Genomic DNA, 17,003 nt, shown 5'->3' on the forward strand with positions numbered 1-17,003 from the left:
TGTGACCTCCTTCATTAGCCTTGGACAACTGTGAGAGCCCAGAGGGTCAGGGGCCCAGGGATAATTAGGAGTGGGAGCCTGCTGGGTTTGGCCCCTGCCAGGTTACTAAGCATGGGATGGGGCTGGAGAGGCATGAAGCTGGAGGGGCACCACTGCTTTAGAGGCCAGATTTTTCTGGAGGGGATTCCTCTACACATGCTACCTCCAGTTAGCAGGAGGGGAAGGAAGGGTTGGGAGTCTTGGGGAGTCTCACCATCAACTCCTCCTCCTGCTGCTGTTCCATGTGCCTCAGACATGGAGTTGGAGCTGCTGCAGGGCAGCCAGGCCATCATGCTGCGCTCAGCGGACCTGACAGGACTGGAGAAGCGTGTGGAGCAGATCCGTGACCACATCAATAGGCGCGTGCTCTACTATGCCACCTGCAAGTGATGCTACAGCTTCCAGCCCGTTGCCCCACTCATCTGCCGCCTTTGCTTTTGGTTGGGGGCAGATTGGGTTGGAATGCTTTCCATCTCCAGGAGACTTTCATGCAGCCTAAAGTACAGCCTGGACCACCCCTGGTGTGTAGCTAGTAAGATTACCCTGAGCTGCAGCTGAGCCTGAGCCAATGGGACAGTTACACTTGACAGACAAAGATGGTGGAGACTGGCATGCCATTGAAACTAAGAGCTCTCAAGTCAAGGAAGCTGGGCTGGGCAGTATCCCCCGCCTTTAGTTCTCCACTGGGGAGGAATCCTGGACCAAGCACAAAAACTTAACAAAAGTGATGTAAAAATGAAAAGCCAAATAAAAATCTTTGGAAAAGAGCCTGGAGGTTCAACGAGGAAAAACCGTCTGTCCCCTCACTGGGTAAACTCTTGCCACTGTTTCTGTCTCCCATTTGGGGTTTGTGGGGACTCCTCTATTCAAGCCCATAGTTTGCTCTCCTCTGTTCCACCCGGCTTTCTGGGCACCCAGATTTAGGGAGTCTGGGCCCCTCTGCTCTAGAACCTGATGGATTCTATCCTTGAGAGACCAGACAAGCAGTTTTCATCTCTAAGCAGCGATTCAACTTCTTGCTTACAGATGGGGAAATAGAAATCCAGGGAAGGGAAGGAACGTTCAAATTCATGCAGCTTCCAGAGGAAGGACTAAGACTAGAATCTATGTCTCTTGGGGTCTTAAAGAGAAGTTGTAAATGGATATGTGTGGGGGGTGGGGTGGAGGATGATATGGAATGGCATGGACATTTGTGTGTTAACCATGGCCCAAGCAGGCACTGTGCTAGACATTTTATCTACATTAACTTCTTGATCATTGTTAATCGTTTTGATTATTTATTGGCCACGAGGCTGGGCACATCATCTGCATCATTTCATTATGCAGGTGGCACTGCTATTCCCATTGGATAAGTGAGGAAACCAAGGCACGAAAGACTAAGTAACTTCCCCAAGGTCACAGATATGGCAGGTCAGGGCAGAGCTGGGGCTCGAACTCATGCTCATCTAATACGGCCATTAAGAGAATGGCCACTAAAGCCAGACTGCCTCGGTTCCAACAGAACCTGTCCCAAGGGGTTGTTGTGAGAAGTAATGAGTTAATGATGTAACTCATGTCCAGTGCCTGGAGCACTATATACTCAGCTATATGCACATCTGTATGCACATCAGCTACAACTGCTGGTTCCTTGCTGACCCCAGCCATCCATGCACTCTCTACTCCAGACATGCTCAGAAGTCCCTGAACTGCTCCTGACTTTGAAAGAACCAAATGAAGCCTCATAGAGAAAAATATGTCCATTTTATTAAGCACAACACTGAGCATGAAGCTGGAGGGGTGGAGGGCGAGGAAACTGGGGAAGGACAAGAATGGTGTGCTGGACTTTCAGGGAGAGAAAAGGGAACAGAGGCAGGATTAGAACTCCTGGCAGACATTAAAATAGTCAACTTCCAAGGTTAACCCCATTGGGTGTGTGCGCGAAGGGCATGTGGCCAGGATAAGAATTCCTTGCAGCCCTTACTCATGAACTTCTTTCCATTCCACTTTGGAGGGTGTGGCACTGCTTTTAGATTGAGGCAGGGAGAAGGGCCAGAAGTGTGCTGGCTGGGTCTCAGCACACTTGGGAGCTAATCCTGGAGTTAAGGATTAGAACTTGAAGAGCTCACAGGCAGACCACCATGGGGAGCTGCCTGTCATTCATGCAGATGGGCAGGCAACGACATTAATGAGCCCAATCTGGCCAAGAGGTTGGAGGCTTGAGAGGTGGGAGTGAGTGTGTGCAGAGTGGGAGTCTGGGTAGATGCTCCATATGGCTTTGCTTGGAGAAGGTGACACAGCCTGGCCAGCCCATTAAGCTTTTCACGACAAACAGCACAGACCCAGGCGAGAGCTATCTACGTACACTGCACAGAGCCACGGCACGTAGGGTGTGGGGCATACAGCAGGCAGGTCAGGGAGACCTGGAAGCTGGTGGGCACCGCTTCTCCTGCTCACAGCTTCAACAAGGCTTCTACGCCTTGGGGCTCCCTCCTGGGCCTCCTGTGAGGGGCTGCCCCGCTGGCAGCAGGCTGGTGCTTCTGGCCAGAAACTGCTTCTGCTAGGCCCTGCTCCACTTGCTCTGCCTTCCTCCCTCTGCCGGATAGACACCAGGTTTGGAAGAGCAGAGGAGTTGAATATGTCTCCTGCAAGAGAAAGGGGCTCAGAGTGAGGAGGGGGCTGCCACCTCAGACCCCATCACTCACACTCTGGCATGGGGCTCTCCTCTGGGACAGAAACTCTCCCCAAGCCTCACACTGTGACCCTCCTAACCTGAAAATTGCAGTGACACAGGCACAGGCTCCAGGAATCACATAATGAGACAGACTCCAGTCTGCCCTGCCCGGCAGTGGGAGCTGCCACTGGCTTTAACTGGTACCATGACCTCCGACTTGAAGTTCCTAGAAAGGAAATGAAGCAACAACCTTTGAAGTATTTGAGGGAAGAAGAGTTGATGGGGCAGGGCAGAGGTGGTAGTTCTCTGTGCCTGTGGCATCCACTCAGCTCTCCCCTCATGAGGTTCAGAAAGTTCAAGAACCTGCAGAAAAGATAAAGATAACCAAGCCCCCCTACCCTTCCTTCTGCAAAGCACAGAGGCCCTGGAAACTCAGGGAATCTGATGCTCACCACTTGCAAATACCCAGTTTTCTGTGGGCTTTTATCATCTCTGTTGCTTCACTAACCTTTTATAGTACCTCTGTGAGGCAGGCTAATTGGGTAAATAGACTTCAACCCAGTTTACAGGTGAGCAAAATAGAAGCAGAGACATTGACTCGTCAATGGCCTCACAACTAGTAAGTGATGGGGACAGGGCTGGAAGCATTTTCCTTGCCCCCTCATCCAGAACTCATCCCTCCCTATAGAGCTGCCTATGAGTGGGAGAGGCCTTTGTGTCCATTTCTTTCAGTCCTGTTGGCCGATTTCTTTCAGACCCAAGCTGGGGCTCCATCTTTGGCTAAAAATACGTACTGTTTTTTGTTGGCCTTTTTGAGGAGTGTGGGCTCAGAGCAGTAGGAGGACTTTCCTTTGCTCCCAATGTTCAGGCAGCTGGAGCAGCAGCCACAGGGCCCGGCGGCCAGGGACCCCTGATGCATGGGCACCAGGCTGCTGCTGATGTGGAGGGAGCCATTGACCAGGCAGTTGAGGGACCTGCCACCAGGGGCAGTGGGCCGGCGGCCATGCTGGCAGGGTAATTGGGTCAGGGCAGGGAGTGCTACACTGTGGTCCAGGACAGGTGCCTCGGTGATGGTGATCTCAGGGGAGCTGGGTCTAGAGGTTTCTGAGGCTTGAGTTTCAGGCGGCCTGTTCTCCACCTCTGGGCGGACGCCCGGGCTGTGCAGGTTCATGTGTAGCTTCCTCATGTGGTGCACCACAGCTGCTGCGTTGAAGGCTTGCTAAGGAGACACAAGAGCAGCCTCTGGCCTTCTGCAACCTCAGAGGGCCTTGGAGCTTAAACTTTCCCTTTGCCTTGTGGCCTCTTGAAACCTGGGTGCCCACTTCTCATTCCAGAGAGGGTACAGGGAGCTCCAATGCCTTCTGGGACATCCCAAGGAAAGCCCTTATGTCAGCCCCTGCCAGCCCAGCCTCCAGGGGCCCAGAACAGCTTTCCCACCCCCTGGAGAGGACAGCTCACCCTCCACTTGCTCTTAGCAAAGTTCTTCTGGATCTGGAGGCTGACTGATGGGTAGATGTCCCGGTGGAGGGCTGTGTTTCCGTCAATCCTGTGGATGTAAGAGGGGACACCTGGCTACTGGGTGGCTATTTACACTCATCCAGGGAGTGGGCAGGGTGCCTGCAGGTCTAGGTGAGAGCTGGATAGAGTGCGCAGAGGAAAGACAGCCCACAGCAGGAAAGGGCTGCAAGCAGGGCTCCTCCGTGCCCCTGGGCAAGTAAGAGTCGGCTTTAGCTTTGGCAAAATCAAAAACTTTTAGAGCAAGGTCAACAAGCTATAGCCTATAGGCCAAATCGACCTATTGCCTGTTTTTGTAAATAAGGTTTTATGGGGACACAGTGGTGCCCATTAATTCAGGTATTGTCTGTGGCTCCTTTTGCACTGTGACAGCAGGGTTGAGTAGTTGCCATAAAGACAGTATGGCCAGGAAAGCCTAAAATATTTACTATGTGATGCTTTATAGAAAAAGTTTATTGGACCCAGCATCACAGGGCACTGGGGTAGTCACCATCCTTTAGCTCAAAACCTTGCCTAGAACCCACCTCCTCCTGGAAGCCTTCCTCAGTAAGGCCATCTGGTACAGGCTGCCCCTTTCCTATCCCCTTAGCCTCTTATTCACTGGTCTCTAAGTGTTCCTCAGACACTTGCTGTGTGCATAGTACTGTGCCAACTACTAATAGACCCCGAGAAGTAAGAGACATGGGCCCTGACCCCTAGGAGCCTACAGTCTAGATGTCGGGTGTTGTTCATGCTATGGACTGCAGTAATACATGGTAAGCTGTGTGATTAATAAAGAGAACTGGGGAGATTGGGTTGGGCTGCAGGGGTCAGGGGCTTCAGGGAAGGGCAAAGACTGATCTGGATCCTGAAAGATGCTACATACAGGGCAAGAGGCAGGACATTGTAGGTAGTGGGAATGATCTGATCCAAGGTGTAGTTAAGACAGAGCTTGGTATGTGGGGTGAGACAGATATAGCTCCCAGGCCTATCTGGACAGAGGAGGTATGCTGGCAATCCTGGGAAAAGAGGCTGGAGATAAAGGGTCAGGCCATATTAGGGAAACTGGAAAGACAAAGGAATCCAGGCTTGCTGGGGTATGAAGTGGGGAGCTATTGTAAATTGAATTGGGAAGTAACATGAAAAAATATTTTAAGATTTTCTTTTTCCTATTTTGCCAATCGGTTGCTTTGCAGTTGTTCTTAAATCACTTCACCTGGAACAGTTATTGATCCCTGAGTAAAACAAAGCTCTAAAGGACAGGACAGAGTTGCCCATTCCTGGCACTTCTCAAATAACTAGTACTGAACATTGCACCCTGTCCCAGTGCTGAATGACAGCGCTCGGCTGCACCTGCCTCCTGCACTTGACCAGACAACCCAGCTGCTACCCTTGCATTAGAACCTGCTCCACTGTATAATGTTTGAATCTCTACCTGGGCCTGATGAACAATGGCATGGTCCTTGCTTGTCACATCATTAAATGGATCAGGACAAGCAGATTCCAGGGAAATGCAATATGAATGAGTCAGCATGGTTTTGGGAACTGCAGGGCTGGGGTCTAGAGTCCACTCCATGTCTCACTCACCAGGGATGACTCAAGGCCTTCTCACAGGTGTACCGCTCATTCGGATCCTTCTCAAGCAAGTGGCAAATAAAGTCCTTGGCTAAGGGGAGTAATCAAAGACACGACGACTAAGGACCAGATTTCATGACTGATGGAAATTCACTTCCGGGCTGGTGGGTGGCAGTGAATGCATCTTTAGCTGATCTTCCAAAGAGGCAATTTTAAGAGTCTTAGAAGAGGAAAAAAAATCCAAACCACCTAACAACAACCCACCATAAACCACCAAAGAAGGGAAGCTCCAAGCCGCCTCACCCACACAGCACTGCAGAAGCATCACTAGTCACAAGGCCCCCATGTGCCTGCACATCACATGTGCATGTGTTTGCACTGAAACAGGGGCCAGCGCTGGCACATGGGTACGCATGTGAGTGCTGGATTGTTCCAGCTCTGATTTCCACTTAAGAGGTCCAACAATCACGTAATGATCATCTTCTCTCACACATAGACATTGCATGCTCTTTCTTGATATCTAACCCCTTAGTTTTGCTGCTCTTGTCTGGAACTCTCCCCTCACCACCTGGCTCTGCCCTCCTGGCCCATCTTCTAAACTGCCCCCCCATCTCCTTTTCAGGCATACTGTGGTTCTGCCTCCAGAAAAACAAAAGCATAGCTCTTAGATGTAAATAATTTATTGGGTCTTTGAAGCAGATGAAGATTTCTCCACTTTCCTTGGCAGCCTGTTCTGTAAGATCCCCAGGGACTTTGAAGAGCCAGGACTGTCATCCTTTGTTAAGCTCATTTCTCTTGGCAGCCTCTACCTTGAGCCTGTTATCTCTCCTTCATGCCTACTGGCCTTACCTGACTCAGAAATGTCATCCCAGAATGGAGACTCAAACTCATAGTAGCCCTCCTTGATCTTCTCGAAAAGCTTAGACTCTGTTTCTTCATAGAATGGGGGGTATCCACAGAGCCTGCAGCAGGACAGGAAGGAGGCATACTACTGAACAAACCTGTCCTCCCTGAGCCAGCCTCTCTGCTCCCCCAAGCTCCCACTGTATACACAGGTGGGCACTGAAGGTCCCAGAACAGTGGTGTGACCAGGACACAGATCTGCCTCAAATTCAAGAATGGTACAGGTCCCATAAAGTGTTTATGCAAGTGCCAAGCCTTGGCACAGTCATCCCTAGAAGGTCCCTGTGTACATTATGCCCTCAAACCCTTGCCACCTCTCCTTGTACTTTCCCTGACTTATGAATGCTATATAAAATATGTTTAAGAAAGATGGTAGACTGTCTACTTGAATGTAAGTTTGACGAAGGATTTATTTAGGCTGTGTTCACTGCTGGATTCTTTAGAACCTAGCACAGGGATAGATGCAGAGTAGATAGGCAGTGAATATTGGTTGAGTAAATAAATGAGAGTACTTATTCAACATAAATGGAGGAGATAATTGAAACCAGGTTATTTTCCTAAGAGCAAAGTTTGCTATAGGTGAGGAGGGATGGTGGGGAAGAGGTGATGGGCAGGTTAGGAAAGGGAGAGCTTGGGAATGTGTGGAGAGGAGCGAAAAGGAAAGGCCCTGACCAGCTTTATCCATGCCACAGTTTTGCCTTGGGAAAGCTGAGATGTAGGAACAGAGGGTCTACCTGGCTTCCAAGCCTGGCTTAGCCTCTCTCTTTTTCACTGTTCATTCCACAGAGTGGGATGCAACACATTTATAGGCAGGAAAAGGGGCAGGGGTGCAAGAGGAGGGAGTGCCAGGTGGCTGTGCAGTGGATTCACACTGAGCTCTGTTTTAAAACTTGGTGGAGGTGAAGAGAGAGGAAGTTTTTAAGCTGTGTGTACATGTATGTGTGTGTGTGTGCGTGTGTGTGTACCCGTGTGCCCGTGTGCCTGTGTCTGTTTGTGCACATGCACGTGCTTGGAGGAGGAGCTGAGACAGGGGAGGGAACGAGAAGGGGTAAGCAGGCTCCAAGACTTCTCATCAGCTGAACCCAGGCCAGCGTCTACTCACAATATGTAGGTGATGACGCCGATGGACCAGCAATCCACAGCCTTGCTGTAGGGTTTCTGGGCCAGCACTTCTGGAGCTGCAGCAGACCAAGGGCAGAGTCAGGGCTGGTGGCAAGAGGAGAGGGCTTTGGGGTGGGAGCTGAAGGCCAGGCTTAGAGAAGAGGTCTGGGGAAGACCATGGGATGGTGGGGTTTCTAGGAGACTGAAAACTCCCTAAGGGTAGGGGCTCTGTCTCTTCTGGGAAGACTAAATCTTCCTGAAAAGAGAGACTGTGACTTCTGCATTAGTTTGTGAGTTTCCCCATGACAGGGTCGATGACTCCCCTGTTGGACTGGGGATCTCCAGGGCTATGTCTCCCTGATTACACTGAGTGTTCTCTGAAGGCAGGGCCTGTCTCCCCACTCAGATAGGGGATTCCCAGGGCAAGTGTGATCTCTCTCCCTTCAGACTGGGAGATCTTCAGTGTAGGACTGTCTCTCCTCCACTAGACTGGGAGCCTCTGGGAGGCAGAGACTGAGTCACCCCCATTAGGTTAGGAGCTCCCAGAGCAAAGGCAGTATGTCTCGCATCAGACTGTGGGTACCTTCTGAGGGGAGGCATTTAGTCTGTCCCATCAGATAGAGAGCTTTCAGAGGGCATGAGACATGACTTCCTCTGATTAGGAGCCCTGTGGGGTGTAGAGAGCTGCCTTCTGTATTTCTTGCAGCTACCAGAGCTTTGTACCTGGTGGGACTCAATACCTACTGATGAGTGAATGACCTGCCTTTCTGGGAGGGTAGATTCCCTCTCTTGAGTCAGAGCTCTGCTTCCCATTACCCAACTGCAAACAGGTGATGACTGGTGAAGGGGGAAGGGACAGGAGCGGATGCTCTGAGTTTCAACTTTGTCTCCTATAGATCCCAGGAATACTCTTCCAGGTGCCCTGCCTGCTCTCACTCTTTTTGGGGACCCTGGAAACCTACAGGGATGTTCAAGCAGGAAGCTCCACCTTTGCCAATTTCCCAGAGTGCTTCCTTGGGTGGACATTTAGGAGCCCATTTCTGGGTTCCTCAGGCCCAAATTCAATATCCTGTGCTTCCAGGCTCCCAAGAACTAGGGGCTAATGTCTCCTTCAGAGTGGGAGAAAGGAGTAGGGTTGGTGCTCAACCCCTCAGCTCTCTGCTGATCTCTGGGTTTGTGATCTTGTCTGCCCCTGGTCCAGCTGGAAAGACAAAGGCTGGAAGTCTATCCGCAGAAATGAGAGCCAAAGCATAGGCAGGGACTCTGGAGGGCTCAGGGGTAGGCGGTCTTTAAAAATGTAGAATTTGGGAGCAGTAGAGATAGATCCTGAGATGGATGAATTGGCTGGCCCTAAACTTTATAAGTGGATGTCCTACCAGGATAGCCCCTGAGTTGAACCCTATGTTCTCAGAATCACCCCTTTCTATGAATGATAGGCATGCGGTTGAATGTAGCCAACTGGTCAACCTTCCTCCTGCCCCCAGACTTACCCACGTAGCCTGGGGTCCCACAGGCAGTGGACATGATGCCATTCTGTTCCATCTTGGACAGACCAAAGTCAGTGATCATGATCTTAGAGTTCTCTTCAGGGGTAAGGTACAGCAGGTTTTCGGGCTGTAGGAGAAAAAATATGTAGTGTAGGATATAACCACCTGAAGCAAGTATTTTCCTTCCCCTTGATACAAAATTTCACAGGAAGATGAGCCCTGGGCTCCTGACTTCAAGGCCAGCTCATCCTCCCCCATTCTTCCCTTCTTCCTCCTACCTGCACCCTCACACCTGCACCCCAGTACTCTGCATCTTGCTTATGGCTCTGACTTTGCTCAGTCTTGTAAACATTAATATACTCACCCTTTCCTTCCCTCACTTCCAACTACCCCTGTTCGTGTTTTGAGGGAACCAATCTTTGGTTAATGGTGTCTGATCTCTCCAGAGTCCAGTGCAAGACCTAGTACAATGTAGGCCCTCAGTAAATATTTTGTTGCATTGGGTTTTGACTGTGGCTGGATGTAAGAAATGTGTGTATTATTTTGGTATTGAAATAGGGTAAGGCATAGTGAAAGTTGCAGGAAAAGATTGAGGTGCAAATTAGTAACCATTTTTCACTCATCCAAGGTCTGTTTAAGGAATCTAAGGGCAAAAGGGGCCTTGGGAGTCACTAGTCCAACCCTCTTACTTTATGGAGCTTAGATGTCCCATGACCCATGCAGCTTCCTTAAGGGTCATTATCTGTTTCCCACCCAGGACTCCCGCCTTGACACCTTTAAGTCTCTGTGGACGATGCCATTCTCATGGAGATATTTCACTGCCGACAAGACCTGCTGGATCACCAGACTGGCATCCTTCTCTGTGTAGACACCCCGCTCCAGGATCCGGTCAAAGAGCTCCCCACCGGAAACACTGTGGGCATAGGATCAAGACAGGAATTCAGTTCTCATTTCACTCAAAGTAATGAGAAGGTGTTTGCTTTGAAACCTTGGGGGACACAGCTACAGTGGAACAGGCAGGCGCCCATGAACTGTGATTGAAGGGCTGCCAGCAGGACTACTCCAGTCTCAGAACACCCACTCTGGGTACCTGGAGTGATATCACTAGGCAGTCATCTCTTTGGGCCAAGCATTGACCTGTCCCTCTGAAAATTTCCTTTAAAATGTAAATGCTTCCGGTTGGGGTTGCACAAGAAGCCAATAATCCCTTAGTGTGGACACACTTCTTAGCCACCTTCCTTCCTGGCCTATGACACAGGAAGCCATGATGAAAGAGAGAGGTAACACAGAAATTAAGCAAAGTAGGAAAGAGAAGGCATGCAAGTGAGACTAACCATACTTATATCAAGATTTCTTTTCTCATTTTGGGAAATTGGGCTTCATAAAGCTGGAATTACAGGTAGGGCTTTAGGGGTGCTTTGAGACTCAAATGGTAGAGTATCTTAGGACCCAGGGGAGCTTAAAGATCAAGTCCGACTTCTATCTCGTGAATACCATCTACTGTATTTTTGCCTAGAAGTTTTCTAGTGAGTACTAGAACACATAAGTGTCAGAGAACACTCTTCCTCCTAAGACAGAGTGTTTTTTGGCATATTCCTAATGTTTCTGCACATTATGTTGAAACCTGATGCCCTGTCATTTCTACCAGTGCTACCAATTCCACCCATCGGGACTGCACAGAACAAGAATAACAGCCTTTCCCGTGCACCTTTCAAGTATACAAAGATAGTGAAATGCTCTCCGGAGGGCTTGTCTTCTCTGAGATAAGCATTCCCAGACGATTTCAACCATGATCCAGGGGTTCCAGTCCTCTCACCCTCCTAGTCCCCCTTACCACTGTCCCATGACATTAGATGTGGCCATCCATGCCCAACTAGTGATGAGGGAAAATAATTTCTCCAATCAAAATTTACCTCATCCTGCTCTTTGGCTTTTGGTCTTTAGGCTTTGGGCTCTCCTATAATAGCTGAAGGCCTGTAGGAAATACACTGTTTGTACAGAGCTGTGAATTCTTAACCCTGAGGGGCCTGAGTCCTGGAGCTATGCTCTGAGGAGGCTTAGTGTCTCCTCAGGGACATCCAACTCTTCCCATCTCCTTGCCTCCCTGCCTTCTGAATTACTGTGTGCTAATCCTGTTGGCTTGGCCTCATTGTAGTGCCTGATGGTCCCTGATCACTTGTTAGTGCCACTAGGGGCCCTTTCCACCTCACTCCCTTGACTGCCTGCTACCTCTCTTTAGAGGTCCTCAGATAAGTCCCCAGTTAATCAGGTGCTTAGGCCTGAGTTATCTCGTTAAAATTTCTTAGTAATCAGCCCATCAGCCAAAAACCACGTTGTGTCCAGCCACGCTGAGATTGCAGAGTGGTGTGTGAGTGCGTGTATGTCTGTGCATGTGCAAGTGTGTGTATTTGTGTGTGTGTGTGTACTTTATAAACAGAAGTGTCTTTGAGCCCAATGCTGAGCCGTTATGAACACAGACCAACCTCTACAGCAGTTGCTGTCAGGCAGAGCTGTTGTTTGGATGCAGCAATGACGCAGAGACCTTGCTAATGAAGCACCACTTCTGTCCTACAGATGGACACATACAATCACAGCCTGTCTTTAACTTTGGGTGACTCTGTTTTGGGAAAATCTTTCTTTATATTGAAATATATCTACCTGTGGCTTCTGCTCCTACAGTAATTTTATGCTGGAGTGATGTTAAAACATTTACTATCCAATTTGATTAACATGTATTGGTCCAAAAGAACTGAAGCCACAGTGCCAGAAGAGGGTTCTAGTGACTCCTTGTTAGTCTGGCATTACCCCTTCGGTCGTTTGGTTGCAAGGGGCGAGGAGGGGTGGGGCAGCAGAAGGACATGGATGGGTTGGGGTCACAGCTATTTGCTGACTGGTAGGAAATATTCTAACCACTGATAGGGTTGTCCTGGTGCAAAGGAGCTTAGTAATCAGCCCAGGTTTACCGTGTGGCCCACATAGAACCTGCCCATGACCAGAGGCACACTCAGTCTAAAAGGACCCTTGGCATTTCTGAGCCTCCTGAATGAAGTCTTAATTTTTGTCTTTGAATTGCTGTCCATCCCTCACCAGCGACCAACCTCCTGTAGGCCTCCCAGGCCCCACCAGGCCTCTGTGAAGGAAGCAAGTCACCTTTTACTTACAGCTGCATGACCAGGTAGTAGTGGGTGGTGCTCTCATAGATGTCCTCCAGGGTCACAATGTTTTCATGCTTGATCCTGGGAAAAATAAAATGCATGATGAAAGGTGTGTGGTTCAGGTTGTACAGACAAATAATGCAGACCTAGCCCAAAAGTTTCTGTTGGAGGCTTTTGATGGCAATGTTTAGGAAGACTAGGTCTCTGTGAAGCCTTCATAATAAGTAGACTGTCACAAATTAATCCCAGAGAAAAGATTCCTGTGGAGGTGCTCGGTCCGTGTTTACTGAATGAATAATTGATCATCCTTCCTTCAGGAAACAAACACTTCCTTGTTATGCCAGGAATCTCTTTAAACTTTACTAAAAGAGACAGTTAGAAGAATGGAGGAAGGCTAAGGGAGTACCCAACACTAGGTTATTCTACAAAGTGGGTATTCAGATGTTAGAAATATTGCATTTAAAAAGTACAGGCTGAGTATCCCATATCTAAAATGTTTGAGACTGGAAGAGTTTTTGGAATATTTGCATATACATAATGATATACCTTGGAGATGGGACCCAAGTCTAAACATGAAGTTCATTTATGTCTCATGTGTACCTTATACACATAGCTGGTAGGTGATTTTACATAATATTTAAAAAATAATTTTGTGCATGAAATAAAGCTTTGAATGCATTTTGACTGTGACCTGTCACATGAGGTCAGCTGTGGAATTTTCTATTTGTGGCATCCTGTCAATGCTAAAAATGTTTCTGATTTTGGAGCATTTTGGATTTTAGATTAGGAATGCTCAACCTGTATACAATGGGAGGGATTCAGGTGAGCTGAGCCTCCTCGTGGATAACCACAGAGGAAGTGTTGAAAAATTAGTGTTCCAGGATATTGCGAGAAGCAAGGTAGATGCTTATTTTTAGGGTTAGTTCTGTGGGATGACTTAGATGGTGATTCTCAACCAGGGACTATTTTGCCTCTCAGGGAACATTTGGCAATATCTTGAGACATGTTTGATTGTCACGACTAGGGCAGGGGAAGGTGCTGCTGGCATCTAGTGGGTAGAGGCGGAAATGCTGCTAAACATCCAACACTGCACAGTACAGCCCCCAGCACCACAAATAATTATCTGGTTCAAAATGTCAACAGCATCATGGTGGAGAAGTCCAGCCCTATATTACCCTTGTTTGGGGTTACTCAGAGACTGAGTCAAGCAGAATAATCATATTAGCAGAGGGGCTCGGCTTGCCAGGCAGCAATGCTGTGCCTGCCTGTAAAGGAGGAAATTCTCTAGGAAGTTTACTCCTGGCTGTGCAGCACAGGGGTTAAGGACTTAGGCTCAGAGTCAGTCAGGCCTGGGTTCAGATCTAGCTCAGGCAATTAGGTAACTTCAGCTGGCTTATTCCAGTTTTCAAATCTTTACTTTCCTTGTCTGAAAAGTATGTGTCTCTTATAGAATTGTATCAGGATAAAAGGAGATAATGCATAATGCTTAATACAGTGTCTGGGTAATAGTAAACACGTAATCAATAGTAGCTATCTTCTTTAAGATATTTTAGAAAATATAGACCTGTGTCAGTTGTCTCTTGATGAATTCAACTATACTCAGAAGCTGGCAATGCTAACATTAATTTATCAATTATTCACTCAATGAACAAACATTTATTGAGCACAAATACTGTTGATACAAGGCACTAATAAGAAAAATGACATGGTCCTTGCTCTCAATTAGTTGAGAGTCTTTCTTTGCCCTAATCTCCCTGGATCCTAGACCTGTGTCTCCAGGATGTTATGAAATGCCTTCATGTTGAGATAGGTGGATACTCATATTCAGTATGTTCCAACCAATTTCTTTCTATTTCATCCAAGCCTACATATCCTCTTTGTTCTCCATCCCAAGCAATTATATTGTTGTCCACTTGATTGCTCAATCTCAGGGTCTCTTTTTATGCTTTTGTCCTGTATACCTTTACTAGTCAACCCCACACCCAATCACTTCTCTCTTTGAAACATCTCTAGTATCTAGTCCTTTTAGGCACATATGATTCTGCCACTACCTTTGCTTGTATTCTCAACCCATGCCTAAATTATTGTGAAAGTCTTATAATTAGCCTCCTGTCCTCTAGGCTGGCACCCTCCAATCCATCCTTCACTGTGCTTGAGAGGGATAGCTCCAACATGTTAATCAGACAATGACTCCTCACTTAAAATCCTTTGATGACTTCTTTTTGCCCACAGAATAAAGCCAACATTCCTTATCATGGCATCTAAGATCCTTTGTAATCAGGTCTCATTTCATGATTTTAGTTTCATCACTTGTCTTTTAATACTATATACTCTAAATTCAGGGATTTCCAATACTCACTCTTCCCTAAAAGCCCTTGCACTTTCATGGTTCTACATTAAAGTTTATGCTAGTCTTGGCCTGATTTCCCTTTCTGCATTGCCTTTCTTGCCCCCACAAAGTTTGATTCATCTATCAAGGTCCATCTTCTTTGAAAGTGGTCCAATAACTCATACTCAGAAAAACACACGCATAGGCAAAATGAATCTTTATCTCCTCCAAACTCTGCCTTCTGCTAGTGTGACTCACATCCGATTTTGTTGGATTTTCTTATGGGCACCTCTGTATCCAGCATAGGCTCCTGAGGGTAAGGAATTTTGTCTGCCTCATCCTTGTGGTCCTGATCCTGTGTTCATGTGCCTAATACACTTTTGGTACACCATAAGGGTTTCACAAGGGTCCGTGGTAAGAGTCTTGCTGTAAACATTTGATGATTTGTAGTGTTGCCTTCATCAAGATGGTTGGGGTGCTGAACCTCCATTTGCTTTGTTATAAATTGAAGCTAATTTCCAAATCTTATGCTGCCTCCTTAATTATTAATTGTTCCTGATGTTGGCCCTCAATTGATTTTTGTTCCTTTGAGCTAATTACTCTCCAGCCTGTGTGCACAAACCAGTTCTGCCACCAGTGGATTTGCTCATCAATTTGTTGCCCAAAAAAAAAAAAAAAAAAAAAAAATCAGCTAGGACAGCTGTCTGACTAAACTTAGCTAATTGACTGAACTGACCCATCAACTCAATCAAAGTGAGCAATGCCTTTGGGTGCAGAAATCCTGTCCTAGTCCTTTTTGAAGGTAATTTGTGAAGAAAATGTTGTGATCCCATAGTGATCCAATCAACACTAAGACCCACTCACTTTTTCAACACAGCAATCTCATTCTCCAGGCTGCTGTCCCGGAAGGCAGGTGACTTCTTGATGCACTTCAGAGCAAAGAGCTTCCCAGTCAGTCTTTGCTTCACCAGGAAAACTTCTGAGAAAGCTCCTCTGAGGAGAAGACACCAAAAGATAAAACTTAGTAGGGGGCAGACATCTTACACTTCCAGATGTAAGACCTCAGAAAGGACGTAACAGAGTCTATATAGTCCTCTGACCACAAAGGCATATCCTGAATTTAAATCTGGAAGAAACATCAGGAAAGCACAAAATTTAAAAAAGGGCAGGGGGGAACCTGTATTCTTCCAAAATGCCAATGTCATAAAAAAGCTAGGGAGAGATAACACCCAAGTGCAATACCAGACCCTAGACTGGAACCTGTACTGGAGGGGAAAAATGCTATAAAACACATAATAGGGTCAATTGATAAAACTGGAGTAGGGAAGACAGACTAGGTACACTTAATGTGTCAATGTTCAATTGACTGAAGTTGAGAACTGTCCTATGGTCACGTAAGGGAATACCCCATCCCTAGAAATATACACAAATGTCCTTGATAGGTAAAAGTTCATGATGTCTGTCCACAACTAATGCTTGGGAGATTAGGAAAGAATCATCTTTCTACATCTATCTCTACAAATCTACAGAGAACATAGCAATGAGAAGGCAGATGGGGGAAATTGTGAACAAGAGGTGAATCTGGGCAGGGGGCATTTGGAAATTCTTTCTACCATTCTTATTCTTATTTTATTTTATTATTTTTTTAGAGATGGGGCTTCACTATGTTGCTGATCTGGTTAGGCTTTGTGTCCCCACTCAAATCTCATCTTGAATTATAATCCCCATAATCCTCATAATCCCCATGTGTCAAGGGAGAGACCAGGTAGAGGTGATTGGCTCATGGGAGCAGTTTCCCTCATGATGTTCTCACGATAGTGAGTGAGTTCTCACAGGATCTGATGGTTTTATAAGGGGCTCTTCCCCCTTTGCTTGGCATTTCTTCCTGCTGCCTTGTGAAGAAGGTGCCTTACTTCCCCTTCACCTTCCGCCATGATTGTCAGTTTCCTGAGGCCACCTCAGCCATGCTGAACTGTGAGTTAATTAAACCTCTTTCCTTTATAAATTGCCCTGTCTTGAGCTGTTCTTCATAGCAGTATAAAAATAGACTAACCCAGTTGCCCAAACTGGTCTTGAACTCCTGGGCTCAAGCAGCTCTTCTCCTTTGGCTTTCCAAAGCGTTGGGATTACAGGTATGAGCCACCAAGCCTGGTGTTGTTCTTATTTTTGAAACATTTTTCTAAGTTTGAAATTATTTCCAACTAAAAAGTTAAACAATCAAACTTAGAGGCAAAGTGAAAGGGTAGATGAGGGAAGGACTAATTACTCTT

At 47.2% G+C, this 17,003-nt stretch overlaps 2 protein-coding genes across 4 annotated transcripts in view; one reads left to right on the forward strand and one right to left on the reverse strand.

The window, feature by feature from the left end:
• LAMB3 (laminin subunit beta 3) overlaps positions 1-830 on the forward strand; it is a 45,526-nt gene extending 44,696 nt beyond the window's left edge. The window contains exon 24 of the mRNA XM_055108585.2: positions 293-830. Coding sequence (XP_054964560.2) covers positions 293-429 — 137 coding nt within the window. The 3' untranslated portion in view covers positions 430-830. The remainder of the gene's footprint in view (positions 1-292) is intronic.
• A 930-nt stretch (positions 831-1,760) lies between these two features.
• CAMK1G (calcium/calmodulin dependent protein kinase IG) overlaps positions 1,761-17,003 on the reverse strand; it is a 30,316-nt gene continuing 15,073 nt past the window's right edge. For 2 of the 3 annotated variants that reach the window (XM_003831205.4, XM_003831206.4), the window contains exons 3-13: positions 15,598-15,726; positions 12,411-12,485; positions 10,024-10,162; positions 9,253-9,376; positions 7,764-7,839; positions 6,608-6,720; positions 5,771-5,849; positions 4,148-4,235; positions 3,484-3,908; positions 2,788-2,915; positions 1,761-2,660 (exon numbers count right to left, since the gene is read on the reverse strand). In XM_003831205.4, coding sequence (XP_003831253.1) covers positions 2,825-2,915; positions 3,484-3,908; positions 4,148-4,235; positions 5,771-5,849; positions 6,608-6,720; positions 7,764-7,839; positions 9,253-9,376; positions 10,024-10,162; positions 12,411-12,485; positions 15,598-15,726 — 1,339 coding nt within the window. In that variant the 3' untranslated portion in view covers positions 1,761-2,660; positions 2,788-2,824. The remainder of the gene's footprint in view (positions 2,661-2,787; positions 2,916-3,483; positions 3,909-4,147; positions 4,236-5,770; positions 5,850-6,607; positions 6,721-7,763; positions 7,840-9,252; positions 9,377-10,023; positions 10,163-12,410; positions 12,486-15,597; positions 15,727-17,003) is intronic. The other variant, XM_055108589.2, reaches the window with a different exon arrangement.

This window comes from Pan paniscus, chromosome 1 (genome assembly GCF_029289425.2).
Source record: "Pan paniscus chromosome 1, NHGRI_mPanPan1-v2.0_pri, whole genome shotgun sequence".
NCBI lineage: Eukaryota > Metazoa > Chordata > Mammalia > Primates > Hominidae > Pan > Pan paniscus.